A 24194-nucleotide genomic window follows, 5' to 3' on the forward strand; every position below is an offset into this window, starting at 1 on the left:
TCTTAGGATGCTTTGTATTTCTGCAGTGTCTTTTGTAACTTCTCCTTTTTCATTTCTAATTTTATTTATTTACTTATTTATTTATTTATTTTTATTTTATTTTATTTTTTTGCGGTACACAGGCCTCTCACTGTTGTGGCCTCTCCCATTGCAGAGCACAGGCTCCGGACGCGCAGGCTCAGCGGCCATGGCTCACGGGCCCAGCCGCTCCACGGCATGTGGGATCTTCCTGGTCCAGGGCACGAACCCATGTCCTCTGCATTGGCAGGCGGACTCTCAACCACTGCGCCACCAGGGAAGCCCTCTAATTTTATTGATTTGAGTACTCTCCCTCTTTTTCTTTTCTGCTAACTTTGGGTTTTGTTTGTTCTTCTTTCTCTAGCTCCTTTAGGTGTAAGGTTAGATTGTTTATTTGAGATTTTTCTTGTTTCTTGAGGTAGGCTTGTATAGCTATAAATTTCCCTCTTGGAACTGCTTTTGCCGCATCCCGTAGGTTTTGGATCATCGTGTTTTCATTGTCATTTGTCTCTAGGTATTTTTTATTTCCTCTTTGATTTCTTCAGTGATCTCTTGGTTACTTAGTAACGTATTGTTTAGCCTCCATGTGTTTGTGTTTTTTACGTTTTTTTCCCTGTAATTGATTTCTAATCTCATAGCGTTGTGATCAAAAAAGATGTTTGATATGATTTCAATTTTCTTAAATTTACTGAGGCTTGATTTGTGACCTAAGATGTGATCTATCCTGGAGAATGTTCCGTGCACACTTGAGAAGCAAGTGTAATCTGCAGTTTTTGGATGGAATGTGCTATAAATATCAATTAACTCTTTCTGGTCTATTGTGTCATTTAACGCTTGTCTTATTAATTTTCTGCTTGGCTGATCTGTCCATTGGTGTAAGTGAGATGTTAAAGTCCCCCACTATTCTTGTGTTACTGTCCATTTCCTCTTTTATAGCTGTTAGCAGTTGCCTTATGTATTGAGGTGCTCCTATGTTGGGTGCATATATATTTATAATTGTTATATCTTCTTCTTGAATTGATCCCTTGATCATTATGTAGTGTCCTTCCTTGTCTCTTGTAACATTCTTTATTTTAAAGTCTATTTTATCTGATATGAGTATTGCTACTCCAGCTTTCTTTTGATTTCCATTTGCGTGGAATATCTTTTTCCATCCCCTCACTTTCAGTCTGTATGTGTCCCTAGGTCTGAAGTGGGTCTCCTGTACAGCACATATATAGGTCTTGTTTTTGTATACATTCAGCAAGCCTGTGTCTTCTGGTTGGAGCATTTAATCCATTCACGTTTAAGATAATAATCAATATGTATGTTCTTATTACCATTTTCTTAATTGTTTTGGGTTTGTTTTTGTAGGTCCTTTTCTTCTCTTGTGTTTCCCACTTAGAGAAGTTCCTTTAGCATTTGTTGTAGAGCTGGTTTGGTGGTGCTGAATTCTCTTAGCTTTTGCTTGTCTGTAAAGCTTTTGACTTCTCCCTCAAATCTGAATGAGATTCTTGCTGGGTAGAGTAATCTTGGTTGTAGGTTCTTCCCTTTCATCACTTTAAGTATATCATGCCACTCCCTTCTGGCTTGTAGAGTTTCTGCTGAGAAATCAGCTATTAACCTTATGGGAGTTCCCTTGTATGTTATTTGTTGTTTTTCCTTGCTTTCATTAATTTTTCTTTGCCTTTAATTTTTGCCAATATGATTACTATGTGTCTTGGTGTGTTTCTCCTTGGGTTTATCCTGTATGGGACTCTCTGCACTTCCTGGACTTGGGTGGCTATTTCCTTTCCCATGTTAGGGAAGTTTTCGACTATTGTCTCATCAAATATTTTCTTGGGTCCTTTCTCTGTCTCTCTCTCTCTCTCTCTCTCTGCTTCTGGGACCCCTATAATGCAAATATTTTTGTGTTTAATGTTGTCCCAGAGGTCTCTTAGGCTGTCTTCATTTCTTTTCATTCTTGTTTCTTTATTCTGTTCTGTGGCAGTGAATTCCACCATCTGTCTGCCAGGTCACTTATCCGTTCATCTGCCTCAGTTATTCTGCTATTGATTCCTTCTAGCGTATTTTTCATTTTCATTTATTGTATTGTTCATCTCTGTTTGTTTGTTCTTTAATTCTTCTAGATCTTTGTTAAACATTTCTTGCATCTTCTCAATCTTTGCCTCCATTCATTTTCCGAGGTCCTGGATCATCTTCACTATCATTATTCTGAATTCTTTTTCTGGAAGGTTGCCTATCTCCACTTCATTTAGTTGTCTTTCTGGGGTTTTATCTTGTTCCTTCATCTGGTTCGTAGCCCTCTGCCTTTTCATCTTGTCTTTCTGTGAATGTGGTTTTTGTTCCACAGGCTGCAGGATTGTAGTTCTGCTTGCTTCTGCTGTCTGCCCTCTGGTGGATGAGGCTATCTAAGAGGTCTGTGCAAGTTTCCTGATGGGAGGGACCGGTGGTGGGTAGAGCTGGCCGTTGCTCTGGTGGGCCGAGCTCAGTAAAACTTTAATCTGCTTGTCTGCTGATGGGTGGGGCTGGGTCCCCTCCCTGTTGGTTGTTTGACCTGAGGTGACCCAACACTGGATCCTACCTGGGCTCTTTGGTAGGGCTAATGGCGGACTCCGGGATGGCTCGTGCCAAGGAATACTTCCCAGAACTTCTGCTGCCAGTGTCCTTGTCCTCACGGTGAGACAGAGCCACCCCCCACCTTTGCAAGAGACCCTCCAACACCAGCAGGTATGTCTGGTTCAGTCTCCCCTGGGGTCACTGCTCCTTCCCCTGGGTCCCAATGTGCACACTACTTTGTGTGTGCCCTCCAAGAGTGGAGTCTCTGTTTCCCCCAGTCCTGTCAAAGTCCTGCAATCAAATCCCTCTAGCCTTCTAAGTCTGATTCTCTAGGAATTCCTCCTCCCATCGCCAGACCCCCAGGTTCGGAATCCTGACGTGGGGCTCAGAACCTTCACTCCAGTGGGTGGACTTCTGTGGTTTAAGTGTTCTCCAGTTTGTGAGTCACCCACGCAGCAGTTATGGGATTTGATTTTATTGTGATTGCGCCCCTCCGACCATCTCATTGTGGCTTCTCCTATGTCTTTGGATGTGGTGTATCTTTTTTGGTGAGTTCCAGTGTCTTCCTGTCGATGGTGGTTCAGCAGTTAGTTGTGATTCTGGTGTTCTCGCAAGAGGGAGTGAGAGCACATCCTTCTACTCCGCCATCTTGAACCATCTCCTACAATAGCATTTTGAGGTGTCCTTCTGTCCTTTATTTGGGGGGAAGTATCCATTGTGTTTTTTGTTTTTAAATTGTAAATGTTCTTAACCTTTACTCTTTTTTTTTTTTTTTTTTTTTTGCGGTACACGGGCCTCTCACTGTTGTGGCCTCTCCCGTTGCAGAGCACAGGCTCTGGATGCGCAGGCTCAGCGGCCATGGCTCACGGGCCCAGCCACTCCGCGGCATGTGGGATCTTCCTGGACCAGGGCACGAACCTGTGTCCCCTGCATCGGCAGGTGGACTCTCAACCACTGCACCACCAGGGAAGCCCTTTACTCTTATTTTTAATGACGTTGAGGTCTTTTAATCAGTGGATTCCCCATAATGGCATAGGGATATTTGAATCACAGTACATTTTGGATCTTGAGTATTTTTTGGTTGTTCTTATGCAGTCAGGTTATGTATAAAAGCAATTAGGAGTGCTGCCCTTGTTTTAGATGAATTGAGAATTGGTTGAGACCCTTTTACATTGGTGGAATTTGAGTTCACTGTGTCAGCAAGAGTATTTTTGGTTGTTATAGCTATAGGAAATTTTGAAGGTATTTCTTTATGGTTGCACAAAAATTTTGTAGGGAAAATTATTTGAACTTAATTGGTATATTATCTTCTCATATATTTTAGAAACCCAAGCCATTTGTACCATATTCTGATTTCTGATTCCATATTAAGAATAAAGTCTGTCTCTTGAAAAGCAAAAAAAGTAAGCTTCTAAAGAAATGATTTGTAACTGCCCTCCTGGCATAAAATTCTCTATTTTTATAATTAAAGTTGATAACAGGTTTCATGAGAAAGCAAACTTGTAGGTAGCTAAAGGATGTACTGAAAAGCAGTTCTCCTATGATGAAGAAAATCATGTCCTGTCTGTTTTGTTGGGCTCCAGCTCACCTCAAGTATTGTTGTTTGTGAATTTAAAAATAGTAAGAAATATGCAGCATATACAGATTTACACAGTCCATTGAGGAAAACCTCTGGGGTTCAGGTAACAAGTTTCTGTCTGGCATTCCCTCTAGGGGTAGACATCCACCTTGTTGCGTGAATCAGAACTTTATTCCTTTTTACTGCTGAATACTATTTCACTGTATGGATGTATACGATTTATTCATTTACCGATTGATGGACATTTGGGTTATTTGTAGTTTAGGGTGATTATGAACCTTATAAACATTTGTGTATAGATTTTTGTGTGAACATAAGTTGTCATTCTCTAGGGTAATGTTTGCCTTGGAGTGGGATTGCTGGGTATGTGATAAAGAATTTGGCCTTTGTCCCTGGTTCCTGGGACATAGCCTCTTAAGTCCTTGGAATTTCCTGAGCGATAGGAGTGTCCTTGTTACTTATGGTGGATCCTGATAGCTTAGTTAATGAGATGACTCAGGATAAGGACTGGCCGTGCCAGAAAGACTAACCATGTGATTAGAGGATTGGGCCACTGAGTCACATGTTATCAGCCTGAATAGTTTAGGCTCATTGCCAGTGAGTCAGTCATGCTTATGTAATGAAACCCCAATGAAAACTCTGGACATTGAAGCTCAGCTGAGCTTCCCTGATTAGCAGTACTCTGTCATAAATTGATGTTTTGGGAGGGTAACATGCCCTGATCACAAGGAAGCTTCACACTGGGACCCTCCTCTACCTCACCCTATGTGTCTCTCCTTTTGCCAGGTTCTGATTCGTATCCTTTTGCTATAATAAAACTGGAATTGTAAGTATTTTCCTGAGTTTTGTGAGTTGTTCTAGTGAATAATCACACCTAGGGGAGGGTTGGTGGGGGACCCCAAACTTGCAGCTGGTATCTGAAGTGAGAGCAGTCTTGTGGAGGACTTTGCCTTTAACTTGTGAAGTTTAGCCTAACTCCAGGTAGTTGGTGTCAGACAGAACTCATTGCACTGAGTCATGTGGTAGGTATATGCTTAACTTTATAAGAAACTGCCAAACTTCCAGAAGGCACTGCCATTGCATTCCCACCAGCAACATATGAGGGTTTCCAATTATGCATATGTTAGACTGATATCGTTCCATCGCTCTTATATGTTCTGGATTTATTTTGCTTTTGTTTTTCATTCATTCTTTTTCTTGTGTTTCAGTTAAGGTAGTTTTTATTGACTTATCTTTAAATTTACTGATTCCCTTCTCAGCAATGGTAGATCAGCTGATCAGCCCATCAAAGGCATTCATCATCTTTGTTACAGTATTTTTCATTTCTGGTATTTCTATTTATTATAGTTTCTGTTTCTTTGCTGAAATCACCCGTATCATCTTGCATGTTGCCCACCATTTCCACAACATATTAACCATAGTTATTTTAAATTCTGTCAGCTCCAAAATCCTTGTCATATCAGATTCTGGTTCTGATGGTTACTTCACTCTGTGTTTGGTTTTTTTGTTTTTGTTTGTTTATTTTTTTTGGAGTTCATATTTTTTGTTTTTTGTTTTTAATTTTTATTAGAGTAAAGTTGATTTACAATGTTATGTTAGTTTCAGGTGTACAGCAAAGTGAATCAGTTATACCTATACATATATTAACTCTTTGTAATATTCTTTTCCCATATAGGTCATTACAGAGTATTGAGTAGAGTTCCCTGTGCTATATAGTAGGTCCTTAATTAGTTATCTATTTTATATATTGTAGTGTGTATATATCAATCCCAGTCTCCCAATTTATCCCTCCCCACCCCCTTCCCCACTGGTAACTAATTAAGGACCTACTGTATAGGTATTTACAAACATAAATTTGTTATTTTATTTACAAATTTTTTACATTTGCAACTCTATTTCTGTTTTGTAGGTTCATTTGTACCATTTTTTTAGATTCCACATATAAGTGATATCGTATGATATTTGTCTTTCTCTGTCTGACTTCACTCAGTATGACAAGCTCTAGGTCCATTATGTTGCTACAAATGGCATTATTTTGTTCTTTTTTATGGCTAAATAACATTCCATTGTATATATGTACCACATCTTCTTTATCCACTCCTCTGTTGATGGACATTTAGATTGCTTCCATGTCTTGGCTATTGTAAATGGTGCTGCCGTGAACATTGGGGTGCATGTATCTTTTCGAATTATGGTTTTCTCCAGATATATGCCCAGGAATGAGATTGCTGGATCATATGGTAGCTCTATTTTTAGGTTTTTTGTTTTTTGTTTTTTTGCGGTACACGGGCCTCTCACTGTTGTGGCCTCTCCTGTTGCGGAGCACAGGCTCTGGACGCGCAGGCTCGGCGGCCATGGCTCACGGGCCCAGCCGCTCCGTGGCATGTGGGATCTCCGTGGACCGGGGCATGAACCCGTGTCCCCTGCATCGGCAGGCGGACTCTCAACCACTGCACCACCAGGGAAGCCGTATTTTTAGGTTTTTAAGACACCTCCATACTGTTGTTCTCCATAATGGTTGTACCAGTTTACATTCCCACCAAGCTCAAATTTAATTGGCTCAGGTTACAAAGGTCCCCAAGGAGGTCCTGGGAGGGGAGACCACCTGGAAAGAACCTGGGAGAGGCAGGTTCCCTGCCAATACCCACCACCCCGGTTAATTCACTCTTAAGAATACGTTTTTTCTTGTTTTCAGATGCATGTGTGTATTTTGTTGAAAGCAACACATTTTGTGTAGGACAGTAGATGGATGAATGGTTTTTCTGCCTAAAAATGGGCAGGCCTTTCCTGCTGCTTAGACCTTTACTGCAGAATTTGAATTAATTTAGTTAGAAGTTGTGTTTGGTTTGAGGTTCATGGTTGCTGTGATTAACCTTAGTGGCTTCGAGTTCCTATAGCAATACATTGCATTCCTGATTGGGGATGGATTACCAGAGCAGTGTCTCTTCTGACCTTGAGTTTAGGGCTTCCCTTTGTACTGTGCCTCAGAGAGTTGTTAAGTCTCTGCATGCTGTTGTTGCTTTCCTGTCCTTCTCCCAGAAGTGTTCTGTTATTTGAAGCTTGACTGGAGGCAGGGGAGGGACTGACATTCTCGGATTAAGGGGAAGCTTTAGGCACTGTGTGTTTCAGTTTACTGTGTCTTGATTCACTTGCCCCTCCACAGCTAGTCGTAGGCCTGGTGATATTCCTGCCTCCCCAACAGCAGGGTTTTTCTTCCCTGTTCCCTTTCATCAGCTGCAGTGACTTTTCATAGGTACCCTAAGGGTGGCAGCATTTGTGGCCCTTTTCCCCCATAGAATAACATTTACGTAGGAGAGATGGGAGAAGGGGTCTGATAGTTTCTTGACTCTCCCACATCCCACTGCTGGGTCTGCACCACAGTTGACCCTTAGGGCTCTTTCCAATCTTTTCTTTGAGCACCTGGTAAGAGTTTGCAAGAGAGTGCAGACTCCACTAATTTCTGCAGCTCCTAGGACTTCCCACTGTCCTGCCAGCATCAGTTCTTCATTACTAACTCATGCTAAACAGTTTTTTCCAATGTCTGCTTATAGCTACCCTATGTAAACTAGTGCCAATGGCTCATCTTTCCAGTCAGGTGCCTGCCCTTCTTTAGATTTGGGCCAGTTGCAACCTCAGCTGTCTGATGGGTTTGGAAAAAAGCCATAATTTGAAGTTAATCTGGACTTTTTTTTTTTTTCTTTTCTTTTGTAAGGGTGGAAGCAATATTCCCTTTAGCTCTACATTTCAGAATTGGAAGCTGGAAGTACTGTGGTTTTCAAAATATATATAATATTTTTTGAATTAAAAACATGAGCGTAATTAATTTCACATTCACAATTCAGAAAGTAATGAGCCATTCTTAGTTTTCTATCCAAAAGAATTATTTTTCTTTTACTTATAAAGGTGATAAGATTATAGAAAGTTTGGGAAGTACAAAACTGAAAGAGCCATGTGAGTGTTTGTGTTCCTTTTAGTCTTTTCATAGTGATATTTTTAGATTTCCCCTCATTTATCGCTAGTTCCCACATTAACCCTTACATGGCTTCATAGTCTCACAGAAGTTTCATAGAAGTTTTAAAATTCTGTCTAGGGAGGGTTAAGAGCAAATGGTGACATCTGTCATTGTATAGTTTGGGACAGAAATTATATGGACTGCTCTGTTGCTAAAAACCTTTTTCTCCACTTGGCACATTTATGTGTTTTTTCCTATTACAGAGAGTCTTCTCTTCCATTTCTGCAGAGCCTCTGCCCAGCCAGAGAGCCCTTGCCTGAGTCCTGCAGGGCAGTTAAGTCTGTGTCTCCTTATGTGCATTTAGGAAAGCCTACTCTATAGGCCTCCCTGCCATTCAGTTTCATTTGATCCCATAGCAACTCTTATTTGGCTTAATTGCCCACCCTGAATGCCCTAGCTCCAGCATCTCCCAGTGTAACAGCTGGCAGGGACAACTTTTTCATCTTTGGTTACATTCCAGTTACTCATTTGAAAGATGGTTTCTCCAAATACATATAATTCCTGACATATTTCACATTTATTTTTTCCCTAGTCCTAAAGCAGGATAAGAAAAATCAGAACCTGTGTGTGAGGGCCCCTGCTTGCACCATGAAGCAGGGCACATCATCTCCTCTGGAGGTTGCACGACTGGGGGGGGATCTTAGGCTCAGCATAAGAGGGATGCTAAACTCAGCTGCTCAGGATGAGAGCACTTTTCTCCTGATCACCACTTAACGCTTTTGGGTCTCAGAGAAGAATTAGATTTGTTTGAAATATAAATTTAAAAGGATCTTCCATGAGATTATTCCTTGGCCAGGCAGAAGTAGGTTTTCCTAAAGTGCAATAGAAGAGTGTTCTTTACTAATTGCTGTTAAAATGACAGAGGACAAACTTGTAATGGAAAAAGGAAATGAACAATTAAACACCTTATTTCAGGCAATCATACTTGATAATTTGGTAATTTAGATAAATTTATATTAAATTCAAATGAGTTCAGTATACTTAGTGGTTTGCTTAATATCTTGCTGTGTGCTACTGCTTCAGAAAGAGATGTTCCTTTTGAACTAAGAATACTAATAGGGGATTTTTTTCAAGTATAAATAATACTTATCAAAATATTGCTTTTCTTTCATTCCCTGCTTTAGCAAACTTGCAAATACCTGATTCTTGCAGACCTTCACTTTGTTTTCTCAATTATTCTTTCTTGGGGTTCTATATAAAGTCATCCTAAGTACTTGAATGAATTTAAGTAATTAGGAGTTTAAGGTTGTTATAACTATGAAATTAATTTTCTAGGAATTAATTAATGGTGGGGAGAGGAGGGTAAGAATGCAGTGTATTGATTAGGTTTACTTATTTTTCAGGTTTAATGCCATTCCCTTAGATGGAGATGTCTTGTTTTATCAGTTTTATTTCTGTCCCCCACATTGTCCTTTCTTTCTCTTTTTATCTCCTGTTACTCTCTTAAAGCATTCTTCCTGACAGACTTTCAGCCACAATTCACCTGATTATTTCCTTTCTTCCAGTTTGAAACGAAAAGGGGAAAGACTTAAGGGAGAGGGAAGAACTTGGGCTGGACGCAGAGTTTGAAGAATAAAGAAGTAGTTGGAGATTGGAGGAGTCAGCACTTAGCACTTAGCCATTGGCAGGTCCTGTTTCTCATTCATCTATTTTAGGATAACCCCCTGCCCCCAGTATTAAACTGATGGGGGAGACGTGTAAGATGAGATGTATCTCTTCTGGTTTTTCTGGGGAGGGAATAACAGTTGCAGCAGTACTTAGCAAACTTTCTTTTTAAAACGTTCCCACTTTAAAGTTTAGAAAACTGCCACCTCGGGATTTTATTTTCAGTTCTGAGGGAATCAACCTAAATCCCAGCACTAAATAACCTTCCTTTGAATAAAAAGACAAATGCCTAGTGGTTTTAAGTTGCTGGGTTTTATTAAGATATTGGCAAAATTTCAACATACTTCTTACCTGAATGAACAGTTTTAATAAAATATGAAGGATCACTCATGATTACAACTGAACTCAAAAGTGAGCTGTAGAGAAGATTTATAAATTGATAAATTTGCTTGGTAAGAAATGATTCACTTCATCTGCTCCGCTCCATAGAGAATTCTTTGCAGAGAAATGTCAAGAACAAGAGAACAAAGCCTGTCTCTCACCAAAGAGCACCTAGAGTAAGAGGTAACACTGACGTGTCTGTACATTATTTCATACATCAAAGTTTATCAGAGTGAGTATTTTCCTTTTCCAGAACAACTGCTGTGTCAGTCTGGAGCTCCCTATCTTATTTCATATTTTCTAATTAGTACAATATAAATAGTCTTTAAAACAGAAGATAAAATGCTGCTAGAGGAAGTAACAATTATTTTTCAACACAGTACCATTTCTGGGAAATAGACATATTATAACACTGGAAGTATCTTGTTTTGGAAAAAAGCATTTAAGCTATTCACGGGTCAGAACAGAAGAGTGGGTATTTGTCCTTTACCGTCATGTGATTTTAAAAGGTGAAAAGAAGCATGTTCTTTCTTTTTCTAATTTATGATCCAAAGAATAATTCTCCTAAATTATGCAAAACTTTTATGGCATTGCTTCGGTGTGAATGATCACTGAGTGAACAAATTATGTTTAAACAAACATTAAAATAATAATTTAGATCACTTTCTCTCAAAGCCTCAGCAAGCCTTTGATGGGGAAGGAAGTACTTGAACCACAGCAATTTTATCTGTAAACACTTAACTTCTTTATGCATCATTTAATCTGCCCGTTGGATGTTGCGCTTCTTACTGGCACAGTGTTCCAACAAAGGAGTATGGTTGTCATGAAGATGCAGTGTGACACTATACCACCACGTTGACATTGTAGTACCACTATAAATGTGGTCAGAATCAGACTCAGTGTTGACATTGACATTGTTGACATTGTCCTTGGAAAAGGTGTTTGTTTGTTAGCTTTCGAGGATCCTCCTAAATTAAATGCCACAGTAACTTTATATTAATTCAAGGACAATGGATGGCACTTTTAGGTAAAGAAAAGATATATACATGTATTTCCACCATCCTTTTCAGTACAGACCTAAATGGGATTAATAGCCCCAGTGTTTGTTTGGTGCTGTAATGTTGCTTAACCTCAGATATCCCTCAAAAGTACACATCCAGAAAGTGAACAAAGGAAACCTTTAAATTAGGGACTGATTCCCTTTGAAACTCACAGTGAATGTACAAGGAGTTTGTATTGACTTCAGTTAGTGACTTGAAGTCTGTTTCCCTAACCAGTACTACACTTTCTTTTTTATATTTATTATTTCCTATTCTAACAAAACTTTAGCAAGCAAACAAGTTGATGCAGATCATGTTAAACTGTAAAAGGGATACTGCCATCTTAAGGATTGAATGCAGAACTTCCACCATCACTAAATTACACAATGAATAAAAGTACAAAACACATAATTCACAGACTGTACCTCAGCGTTAACGGTTAATATATATTATATACTTTTATATCTGTCTAATATTTTTACAATCACCAGATACACCATCATTAAATACAAGTTACAGAAATGTGTAGACACCATTAGTAAGAGGGGGGACTTATTGCTTACGTCAGCAAGCAGCAGATGAGGGCACAGGATTTGAACTGAAGGGAACTACTTTCTATCACCAGTGGCATTAAGATATAACACTGCATTTCACAAAGCACTGCTTTTTATCTAGTTTATAGAACCAAGAGCAGTATATATCAGACCAATAACCACTACTTTAATATGTATTATAGAATTTTAAAGGACTTACCTTACAAGTGGTACCTAACTAACTATAAGTATGCATGTCGTGAACAAATGAATAGTAGTTGCTATTTTTTACAATATTGGCTTATAACGTGACCACACTAGAACTACTTTGCTTTATTTTCTAGAGGGCTACTGGTGTCAGAAATGGAGTTAACACTGCTTATGTAGTTACACCTACAAAATTCAGACCCTTAAAGATGTGGTCTCTTAGTCCCAATTTCATCCAACCATTTTTCCTCACTGAAAAAACCTGTCATTTGTACCTTATTTCCTTTCACCTTCTTTATTCTGATCAAAATCATTCATTAGCAATAGACAACTATAGAAAAATCTTTAAAAAATGTTTAACTTAGCTTAGTGCTTTGGGCTCTAATATCTACCAGTGTTCTGCTGCCTCTGTTTTCTTGCTTCCTTAGATGATAATTTGATTTGAAACTGACACTGCACCTGATGGGTTGTTAACAAGATCTAGGCTTCCAAAAATGACAGATGTGAGTGAGGTCCATGTATGGGGGTAAAGCATCAGGATGGTGAGAAGATTCTGGCACTACGGTTGGAGCCATGGGTGCTCCCCCTCCTTTTCAGCCATGTGTCACAAGACTTGAGAAGAAATGACTTCAAAATAAGGGAAAACAAATACTGAAAGTCTCTACCTACATCCGAATTTTAAAAAGTAAAATCTGTAGATTATCAATCTGTTGCTAAAGTGAATCTGTTATTTGTTTGATATAGCTACACTGGCACCCCAAAATATGCTCCAGTCCTCTATGTTTTTAAGGTCCAGGAATCACAGTCCTCCATTATGAGTCTGGGGAACATAAAGTAATTAGTGTGTTTGTTAGTATTATGTTAAAACAGGATTGCTCAGTGCACATTTCTCAGCAAGAGCATTTAGCACCTCCCAACAGTATGAGGGAGTGAGCCCTGCAGCAGGCAGCTCCTGTGCATTGGCGTGGCTGCTCCATGCTCGACTGGGGGAGGGTAAAATGTCTGTCATGTGGAGACACTCATGATTCTCAAAGAATCAGGCTGCTTCACTGAATGAATCTGATTATTAGTTTATTTGCCGCCTCTAGTTGTAGATATGGTTCTGACTTGAAACTGTAGAAATGACAAAAAGCAGACAATTTCAGAATATCAAATGTAAATAAATATTGAAAAGAGAAATGTGTACTATTTGGTCTGAAGCTGCAGGACTCAAATTTACAACTAAACAGACCTCAGCTGCAGTAATCTGCATTCATTCTCCTTTGCACATGGCCTCTGGGCTCACTTTAGGCAGTACTTTCAGCCTCTTCCACACCAATTATTTCATTCCCTTGGGGGAAACAATTTTAGAGAAATTAAAACTAATATTTTTCATTCTCCAGCACCACTTTTTAATTTGATCGTAGTACATGCCTTTGCTGTCTGAACTTTTTTTTAAAAAAAAAAAAAAGGCAGAAAAAAATAGAAATACTGTTTGATTTTCTTTTAAAATGGCAACTTGATTCTAGTATATTTGTACCTGAAATCATCTCCATTAAAGAAGTTTTACTCCTGAGATGAAGGTACAGTGAAAAACACATTAGCATCATAGGTTAAAACCAATTGACAGCAGTCTTCTAAAAAATAATAATTCCGTCAAAAGCACCATAACAGGTTATGAAACTCCCAAATAGCTAAAGCCCTAGGAAATACTTTTTAATTCAAAAAATTTTCATTGTTGGTCTTTTATGTTACAGGAAAAAATTAGTGAATCTGTTTGACTAAAGACCACCTCACAAGTCTGAGAATATGACATTTTTACACTAGTTTTCTACTTTCATTGTTACCAGTTAAAACCCATGTGGCTTTTAGCCTTTTACCTACCAAAAGAAGGGGAGGGGCTTTCCCTCAGTCCCCAGTCTTTTGAGGAACATTCCCCAACTAGATCTAATTCTGCATTAAGTTTTCCAGAGATATATTAGGCACATCAGAACAGATTTCACCTGCCATGAGATTTCAACACTATAGCTCCTGACTGAAATAACCAACTCGCAAGCTTCCACTAGTGACGTGAAGGGGTCATGGGGTGGGGGTGGTACGTAGGTACAGAGACACGTCACTGGGACCAGGTGTATAATTTTGCTAGTGAAACCGCCAGTACTTTTTTATTAGACTGAAAACACTGTAGTGAGTTTCCTAGAGATCTATTTACATTTAAGAGTTGAGCCATCCATGGCTCATCATAATGAAGCACACAATATTTCAGAAATGTCTACCTTGTTTCTACTCGGATAGTGATGTTTTTATTGGGGGAGAGCTAGCTAGCCTACTTTAAAGAGAAAGTTATTTATTATATTTTAAAACTCCAGGGAAGAGCTGGGTATGGAATAGCATTACTCTTTTTAAGCTTCCCCATCATGTTTTCACTGTACCCTTTCCAACTGTTTTGTCTCCATGGCAGAGAACTTCTTAACATCCTATTTCTCTTCCCACTTCGAATAAGTGAGGACAGGCTAGTGCCTGTTTTGTGGGAAGGCTCTCGAGCAGAGAGAAAAGAATAAAACTTTGGATTAAACCTGAATCCGTGCCGCCTCTTTGAGTAGTGGTAGTGTAAACGATACAATCTAGAAACTTTCTTTCCCAGGAATTTGAACTGTTCATTTTCCAACCTAGAACAAACAGGAGACAAGCTCTCCATTCTGCGTATCTGCTGCCCCGTGGAACCCAAATTAAAAGAAGAGGGAAACTCTCCAGCACCACTCCGTTCAGGCAATGATGATTGAACTGATTTTTTCTCCATTATTAGCTCATTAATAAAATTTGCTTTCTTTGGTGCACCAGGACCAAACATCTCAACTGGTGGCAAAAACTGGGCACTGTGAGGTTTGCTTGCTTCTATTTGTGTGAGATCTAGGTAGCCTGGATCTTCCAGCACGTTGATTTGGGACCCTGGGCTCAGGCTAGTTCTATCAGTGAATGAATCCACACGCCCATCATAGCCTAGATCAGCGGGTGCTGAGCACTGGTGCTGAGGCCAAGGGCGTTTGCACTCTCCATGATTCTCCTTATCATCCCCACCATCTTCTTGCCCTCCTTGAAAAGAGTTCTCTGTCCAATCTGATTCCTCACTAACATTTACAGCTTTGTTCATGTCCCTCAGGAATACCACAATAACAGTGATGTTATCACTTGACCCAGCATCACGAGCTGATGCCACTAACTTGTGCGCAACCATGCTGCTGTCTCCATTATTCTCCTTCAAGTGGTCAGACACAACTTTCACTGCCTCATCAGGGTTCACGGTGTCATAGAAGCCATCGCAGGCCAGAATGAGGTAGTCTTCAGTTCCATCCAAAACAGTAGAGGCAGAATCTGCATCCCCACAGATGTATGGCTTATGTTCAGCATCTCCTGTGGGAATTAGAAAATAGGTCAGATTTTGATTTATCTTGCATGTAAAATTGTTTATGGCCAGCTCAAATGGCCTAAGCAGAGAAGGGTCCTCTGTTGAGGGAACAGCATCAGCAAAGACACAGAGGTGACTGTTAGGGAGTAATTTGTAGTTGAATATTGGGTGCTTGGAGTGGCAACAGACTGGAGACCTGGGGCCTAACTAAGCTAGGTTTCTGTCACCAGATTACTGAGATAATTGATCATCTACAGTGCATTTTGGAACTTTCAGATCCAGAGCACTTCCAGATCCCTTCCTTGTTTATCTTCATTGTTTTCCTTTAGTACTTGGAGAGAGCCTTAGCAAACAGGTCCTTTGCCTGTTGGGTAACCAAATAACATTACTACAAGGGATACTCGTTTACTTCTTTACATAAAAAACATGGAGTATTGAGCAATAGTTCCTAGTTTAGGGTATCATAATTCATTGGCAAACAGTAGTTTAAAAAAATTTTTTTTTTTACAAAATGCTTTATCATTCTTAAAGTGGTAGCATATAGCTTAGTGGTTAACGATGCAAGCCCTGGAGTCAGACTGCCTGCATCCGGATCTTAGCACTTGTTACTTACAAACCCTCTTCAATTACTGTCCATTTTATTGTACTAAAACTGAACTTTCTGACTAGGGGAAGATAAAATGAAGTTACATGTACTTACTTAAACGATGTGGCCATATTGTCACTTTCTGATATCTGTTATAGGTTCTCTCCTACCCAAGTAAAGTTCTCTCCAATATTTCACATCCCTGTTTAATCCTCAAATAGGCCCAAAAAGCTCAATGGGAACCCTATGGATAACTCTGCTAGAACCACTGTGGGCCACATACCCTATCCAGCAGGCTGCATGACGGGATACCCTGAACAACAGATACTTAATATTTAATTACCTGGGTTAGTTTATCTACAAAGTGAGAAACTAGTCTTTTTCACAGACTAAGGTAGCCAGAACCGTCGTCCTCAAGTATGGTTTTGATTTCGTCAACTTCACTGCTATACTGTGGCACCTCCCAATAGCCTATTAAAGCTAATTAAAACTTCCAATCACTGGGGATTCAGTGTCCTCGACCAATCCACTTTACTAAATTTCCCCATTCCCTATTCCACCTGACTGTATTATTATCATCATTATTTTCTGAATTCCAACTCTAAAAATAAATGTGATCTGAGTCATACTGTTCCCAAAAATCTTAGTGCTTCAATTAAAAGGCTACTGCAACTGTTAGTTTGGAACAGAACATACAAAGATCTGCACAGAGAAAATGCTGCCAAAATTCTGGCTTTTCACCTGATCTACTGTTGGGTGTCAAATTCATGACATTTCGCCCCCAAATTTGGTAGGAGGGCACGATTATCCATTTTATTGTAGAAATGGCAACATCCTTTTGTCTTAAACCTCCTCTCTCCATATGCTAGAAAACATATGCCTCTTATCAACTTTGGATCATAAATCTGAAGGGCTCATGGGGAGAAACAGTTGAAAAGCGTTTTATTTTTAAAGTGTTAAGTGTTATTTACTTTCTAAGTAGAGTTGAACTCTGCTCAGGAGTCCTTTTTCATTTTTTTTAATTAATTAATTTATTTATTTATGGCTGTGTTGGGTCTTCATTGCTGTGCCCTGGCTTCCTCTAGTTGCGGCGAGCCGGGGCTACTCTTTGTTGCAGTGCGCGGGCTTCTCATTGTGGTGGCTTCTCTTGTTGTGGAGCACGGGCTTTAGGCGTGTGGGCATCAGTGGTTCTGCAGTGTGGGCTCAGTAGTTGTGGCTCGCGGGCACTATAGTGCAGGCTTAGTTGTGGCACACGGGCTTAGTTGCTCTGTGGCATGTGGGATCTTCACGGACCAGGGCTCGAACCCGTGTCCCCTGCATTGGCAGGCGGATTCTTAACCACTGTGCCACCAGGGAAGTCCCAGGAGTCCTTTTTCTTGTCCTTATTTAGCCCCTATTTTATTCCATGAGCTTTCCAAATCCTTCTCACATTCTTCAACTCTTTCCAATTAAGTTACTGGATTTTGGTAGATGGCCTAATTTCCTACTTCAAAGAAAATTAAGTTTATCAGGCCCGAATTCCCTCAATTCCTCTTCCCGACTTAAACAAAAAATCTTTAGTAATTCACCTATATCCACAACCATTTTCTATTTTCAAAATTCCATGACTTGACCTCTGCAGCATTTGACTCTGTTGACTACATACTCCTAGAAAGCCCCTTCCCCAGCATCTGTGATACCCCATTTCTATGTCTCTGATCCCTTCCTGATTTTCTTCACTGGCTCCTTCACTTAAAATCACCAAAAATCATTGTGTGCTAAGACTGTGCCAGGCAGGGTTCTAAGTGTGGTGTGTGTGTTATGCCATTTAATACAGAAACTCTATGAGTTAGGTACTGTTAGCTATTCCTGCTTTACAAAGGGACAAATAGATACAGAGAAGTGCAGTAAATTTCTCAAGACCCACAGCTGGTAAAGTGGCAGAGCCAAGATACAAACCCAGAGAGCATAACTTCATGTTATTCTACAAGTAATGAGTCTCATCCTTGGTCTCTCTTCACACTAAGTATTCCTGGGCAATGTCATCCATTCCTGTAGTTTCAACTAGTTACACACACACACACACACACACACACACACACACACACACACACACACACACACACACACACACACACACACACACTTCACAGGTTGCTAATATTATTGCCAAAATGGGATGAATTCCCGTATCTCTAACTCAGAACTCTGCTAAGCTCCAGATCTGTATTTCCTATTGCATATAAATTATCTCTTCCAAGACATCCCACAGGTACCTAGAATATAAAGTATGTCCAAAATGAACTCATTATCTGCCCTTCTCCCCAGTCCCAAACTGCTGCTGCTGCTTTATTACAAATGTTTTATCATCTTCTCAGTCACACAAGTCCGAAACCTGGAAGTTAACTTTCCTCTTCCCCTCACAAACTGTCGTTTCTGTCTTATCAATTTATACCCTCCTCTGTATCCCTGTTTTAGCTGTCCTATCTCTGAAACAAATTGTATCAACAGCCTCCTGAATGACCTCTCATCTAGGCTTTCTACTCTAGTTCGTCTTCCATAATTATTAGAAATATTTATAAATACAAACCTGACCACATGGGCCCTCGTCTTACTCACCTGGCAAAGTCCAGACACTTAGCCTGGCATTTAAGCCCCTTTGTACTCTGGTGCCAACACATATCTCTTCCCACTCCCACCCTCTGCCCCAGCCTCCTGTACTTGTCACTGTTCCTAAAACAAGACATGCCCTTTGAGATGCCCATGTGTTTGTATTTGCCATACCTGGGATGTCCTTCTCTGCATACTATCCTCCATGTCCACTTCAGAAGTCACTTCCTCTCTGAAGTCAGCCTGGTTTTCTCTTAGATTGTCACTTATTCAAGGACATTCTTTCCCTGCTTTTCCCCCTTGTGTCATACTTTTAGAAGCAAGAAATGATAAGTATCCTCTAGTATAAAGTTGGTTCTATAACAAGCATTAAAGTTACTTCTCAATACTCGGACAAAGACAGTTAGATCAAGAGAAGAGGTCTTTGGTTGGAGTTGTCAAAAATAATTCTATTTGAGGGTGTGTTTTAGAAATCAGAAATTTCTCCCTTTTGGCCTTATTCCAGAGTTTCTAATAGCTCCCTCAGTCTAAGCTAAAGCCAGCTCTCAGTTTTTCAAGAGGTACTGCAGAATCTTTGAGCTTCCTCCTTCTCCCTCAGCCTCTGCTGCTCCCATTTGGGCCACTTCACAGCTTGCCAGCACCTTCCCAAAGAGTAGGAGGGAAATCACATCAGTGGTGAAACTGAAATCAGTCCTTTGAGATTTTGTTAATGTTCCTGGAATATTTTGGTAATGCTAAGCAAAATTTGGGGATTAGACCTCAATTCCATTTATCCATGTTATCCCTATGTCAAACTACTTCATTTATTTAGGAGGCAGTGACTGAGAACTGCAGTATATATGCATATATGCATACCACCCATATAGACACATGCACATCGATTTGTTCTTTTTAAAAAAACAAAGTGGGGCTTCCCTGGTGGCGCAGTGGTTGCGCGTCCGCCTGCCGATGCAGGGGAACCGGGTTCGCGCCCCGGTGTGGGAGGATCCCGCGTGCGGCATATGCATACCACCCATATAGACACATGCACATCGATTTGTTCTTTTTAAAAAAACAAAGTGAAGCTGAGCCATGAAGCCTAAAGCAATAGACCCAGGTGCAAAAGTGAAACAGACAGAAACAGTACTATAGCCCAATTCTTTGAACTACACCTTTGCATTTTGTCCAAACAGCTTAGCTGTTTACTCTCTCAATTTTAGACAAAGAGTTTTATCGACTTCCCCTTCTTTTAAAGAATTTAGGTCCAGGGAAGCAGATTCGCTGAAACCCCAGGGTTATCTGACAAATTATTATATTCCACATATAGTAAAATTAGTTTTCTAATTTTAATATAGTAAAAATTGTTTTCATCTAAAAAGCATATTATTTGTGTTATTTTAGAATTCATTGAAAAAATTAAAGATATAAGCAAAGTAAAATATGGGGGGGAAGCTTCTATTTTATGGAAAGTACTGATTTAAGCTAAGTATGACCCAAAATGGAATGAAAAATGAGGATCACTGTGGTTTTAAGCAGATTTGTATGCTAAAGATTAAAGGCTTCCATTAAAAAAAAAAAAAAGAAACTAGTAAGAGAACATTTCTTAATATAGTTCTCTTTTTAAGAACAGAATTTATATAAATGAGTAGGCTAAATAATTAATTAAAAGAAGTATTATCCAAATGTTATTTTAAACAGTAATAAGCACTCTGAAAATCTGTTACTATCTCAGGTTCCCTTGTTGTGTCAGATTAATATAAGGCAGTGTTCTGGAAAAAGAAGTTTGGAGAAACAAAAATTAATCGGTTTTTCCTACCAATAGCTCTGGAGACCGACAGACTTCCATTCACCCTCCAGGCACCAAACCAGACTACACAACCTCCAAGGGCCTCAATTCGCTGCTTTTCATCCTGCACAGTAATGTAATAGAAAGAAGCAAATAATTGGATTCAGGATTTATTCATCTACCTTAACAGTAAACAACAGATATAATACTCATCAGCTTCCTGGAAAGGGTTCTCTTTATTTTTCCTTTGGAAGGTGGGCCTGGTTACTGAGATAAGGTGATAATTATAATAATAAGTGAAAATCAGTGACTAGAAAACTGCCTTTGTGGCATGTGCCCTAACAAAACAGACCATACTTACCTCTCTGTCCGGTTTGTGTGGCTTCATTAGTTCAACAGCTTGGCCCTTTCTCACAAGCATAACCTGGGAATCACCTACCCAGGCCACATGTAGCATGTTGCCTCTGATAAAAGTCACCACTCCTGTGGTCCCGCATCTTAAGCTCTGAAAGTAATTTAAATAAGAGTCAGTAAAAATAAGTAGACATCAAATTCTCACTGAGAAGCAATTTATAGGTAATACAAACTTTTCGGTTGGAAGCTAGACTACTAATAACTCGATTTCACAAATAGCAATTCCCATTTCTCAATGCATTCGTATGTGCTTGTATGTATTTATACGTGCACACACAGATACAGAGCCATTTTATCTGTGATATACAAGGCAGAGACAATTATCAATTCCATTTTATACACAGGTACTATGGCAGGTTATGTGACTTGCCCAAGATCAGGTAACTGATTAGAACAGAACTGAAATTTTTTCCTCCTAGTCCAGTGCTAAGCCACTATGTCAATCCTTAGAGTAAAGATTTCCATACTCTGGTCTGTTTTGTTACTGACCTACTGCATGTTCAGGGCGAGAGTCCTGGCTTTACAAAATAACATACAAAGCATCTGGTGTGTACACAACAAATGCTTCCATACTCTGGATATTAAAACAGAAGCCAAGAGATTACATACATTCCCTGGAGTGCTAAGTTGCTTGTACCTTTAAAAAACAAAAATAAAATCTCCTACAGTAATTTTAGGGGCCTTTGCTTTTGGAACATTGCATAAAAAAACAAAGAGCCTGGAATTTCATCACAATAGCTCAGTACCACTGGACTTAATGTCTTGATACTACTATCCTAAAATGACATCTCCATTTGACATGAGTCACTACCAAACGAGCATGACTTTCTGTTACTAAGGACTTGGCCTAAATTAGAACCAATGCGTCAAGATGGTAGAAGGCCCCTTGTATCCAATGAGAAAACAACTTCTCATTTTCCCTATATAGGGAAAGTTTGTTATAAATCCTCACCCACCAATAAAATGTCTTCCCACACAGAATGTTCAAAACCTCAGCCCCCTGGAACACACGATAAAGACACTTCAGTACATATGCCCTGGAGAGAACAGGAGGGAGGGCTGCCGCACAACAGGAATAGCTACTTTCTTCCCAGCAGTTAGCAGCACGTGGAAGCACAAGAAGGAGAAAAGTAACTGCCGAGACAAACCTAAATTATTCACGAGAACTGTTGGCAAGACTAAGAGACACTAGGATCATTGGCAAAGCAAATGAGGTGAACACGGTCAGAAAAAAAGCCATGATTTTGAGGACACAGAGGAAAAGGGATAGGACGGAGGATGAAGAAGACAAGGTGATTCTCTTAGTTTCACGTTGATGATTTACAGATCACCTCTCAGGGGCCAGGTCTTGTCCTCAGTCAGAGTGATGACAGCTGGCAGCTCCAACGCAGGCAGAGCCAAGCAGTGCCGGCCCTCCAGAGACTGGCAAAGTCTGAGGTCAATAACTGTATTTTGTTTTCTAGCCCCACCTCTATTTGCAGACAATAGTGGTTACTACTGTTGGATTTGCATATTAATCTAAAGCTGGGGTGCAGGTGGGGAGATAGAGAATATTGCCCTTGCTTAACACCAAGTAGTTCTGAATTATTACTTCATTAATTCCAAACCCCACTGTTGCTGTGTAGCATAACTATGAGATCAAAGAAAAGGATTCAATGATTACCCTGTTCTCTCCAAGTCCATTTCAAAAAGAGTTAATGTTTAAGTCATAGGGCAGGAGTCTTATTTTCTGTGTGTATATAATTCTGCAATTACTTTTTAAAATTAAAAGTTATTCTCTTTCTGTTAGTCCCTAGTTGGAAATGAATATAAAGTCCTGTAGTTAATTGTGTACCAATGCCCAGAATGATAATAGATTAAAATTTTTACTTTTAGATCTTAATTTAGAGCCCCTGTCATTCATTCAGAGTAAAACCTTAGGTCTGATTAACCTTAAGAAATTAGGACATGAGCTCTGACCTTTCTTCCTGTTAAGAGAAAATCAGTTCAAGGATCATCTAAGGATTCACTCTCTCCAAGCAAAACTTTCTTGAAGAGATACACAGCAAAACACTGCCAACCCATTTAGAACCAACTGTATGGAGAAATCCCAGCTTCTGTTTCTCTTTTATAGACCACTGTTTTAATCACCATATCCAGATTTTGTCAGCAAAAGTCTGCTTGGAGAGATGGTCCTGTTGTGAACCTGACAGGCAATGGTGAATAAGATAAAAGTCACCTGCCAAATCCAGCAATGGACTGGCTTTCTAGAAAATTATAGCTTGGGAGTTTCTATACAGTACATCATAGCACCCCACTAAATCTATTGCTAAAGGGGGAGTTAGAACTACAACAATCCAATACTGTGTGTCAAGAATATAGTTTGGAAGAGAGCTTTAAATAATGTCTACCACAAGAGAAAATCCAAAATAAGCCTTTTAACCACAGAACAAGTAGATCTCAGCTAATGCATCACGGCTGGAATTTACGTGGAAACGGCATACCTCCCTGGCTGCTTTCTGTACAAACCGCTCGTCAGTGACCCGGAAGGCCCGACACAGGGCCTCGGCAGGATCATGGGGGAACATCTCCTGGCGTACTAAGTTAACATGCAGGTGAATGGAGGCATAAATGGCAGCGTCCACTCCCCCATGGCCATCAAACACTGCAAAGTAAGCTTGTTCTTCCTGGTCCTGTCAATAGGAACACAGAAACAGTTAAGGGAGTTAGGTATAGCATGACTCAAATGAGCCAGTCCCCCACACTGTTGCCCATCCTCCTCCGCTGCTTTGTCACCCAGATAATGAGACTAAATGTTTCCCTTTTCTGACGTGCCTGATCAAATGCTAAAATACCTGCAACATTAGGGCATCTGTGTTTACACACCAGAACACTGGAACACATCATGCCCAATTAGCTCAGGCTGAAGCGCCCTCTCTCACTGTGAAAGCTGTTGTCTTGCACCATGGAAACCACCTACATACACTGGCTTCAAAGTTGCTGTTATATGTTGTGGGGAGGGGGAGAAAGAGAAGATATGAAGAGGAATTAAAGCAAAGGCTGTTCTGGATTGAGGATTTTTGTCAAAATGAAAGTACTTTAATAATAAAATTAGAAACTGAGAACAATAGGAAATAACTGGCCTTCCAAGCACGAGGCCAATATGTTAGATTGTTTAAAATACACAGAGAGGGGCTTCCCTGGTGGCGCAGTGGTTGAGAGTCCGCCTGCCGATGCAGGGGACACGGGTTCGTGCCCCGGTCCGGGAAGATCCCACATGCCGCGGAGCGGCTGGGCCCGTGAGCCGTGGCCGCTGAGCCTGCGCGTCTGGAGCCTGTGCTCCGCAACAGGAGAGGCCACAACGGTGACAGGCCCGCGTATCGCAAAAAAATAAAATAAAAAATAAAATAAAATAAAATACACAGAAAATGAAAGCATACACATACTTCTAAACTATAATATCACCTTCATAAATCATTCATGGCCACATTGTATTCTCACCATAAATAACACAGTCTCTAAATTGGTTACCCAAACTTGAACCACATCAGATGTCCATGTCT

At 40.0% G+C, this 24194-nt stretch overlaps 2 protein-coding genes across 7 annotated transcripts in view; one reads left to right on the forward strand and one right to left on the reverse strand.

The window, feature by feature from the left end:
* Nucleotides 1-3681, forward strand: part of TRIM37 (tripartite motif containing 37) — a 121112-nt gene extending 117431 nt beyond the window's left edge. For 5 of the 6 annotated variants that reach the window (XM_055090824.1, XM_055090827.1, XM_055090825.1 and 2 more), the window contains exons 25-26: nt 2598-2727; nt 3382-3681. In XM_055090824.1, coding sequence (XP_054946799.1) covers nt 2598-2727; nt 3382-3666 — 415 coding nt within the window. In that variant the 3' untranslated portion in view covers nt 3667-3681. Of the gene's footprint in view, nt 1-2597; nt 2905-3381 lie in introns of those variants that run through there. The other variant, XM_055090828.1, reaches the window with a different exon arrangement.
* A 6383-nt stretch (nt 3682-10064) lies between these two features.
* The window catches only part of PPM1E (protein phosphatase, Mg2+/Mn2+ dependent 1E), a 202805-nt gene continuing 188675 nt past the window's right edge, over nt 10065-24194 (reverse strand). The window contains exons 4-7 of the mRNA XM_007118095.3: nt 23136-23324; nt 20600-20743; nt 20269-20362; nt 10065-15303 (exon numbers count right to left, since the gene is read on the reverse strand). Of these exons, the coding sequence (XP_007118157.2) occupies nt 14243-15303; nt 20269-20362; nt 20600-20743; nt 23136-23324 (1488 nt within the window). The 3' untranslated portion in view covers nt 10065-14242. The remainder of the gene's footprint in view (nt 15304-20268; nt 20363-20599; nt 20744-23135; nt 23325-24194) is intronic.

This window comes from Physeter macrocephalus, chromosome 14 (assembly GCF_002837175.3).
Source record: "Physeter macrocephalus isolate SW-GA chromosome 14, ASM283717v5, whole genome shotgun sequence".
NCBI classification, from domain to species: domain Eukaryota; kingdom Metazoa; phylum Chordata; class Mammalia; order Artiodactyla; family Physeteridae; genus Physeter; species Physeter macrocephalus.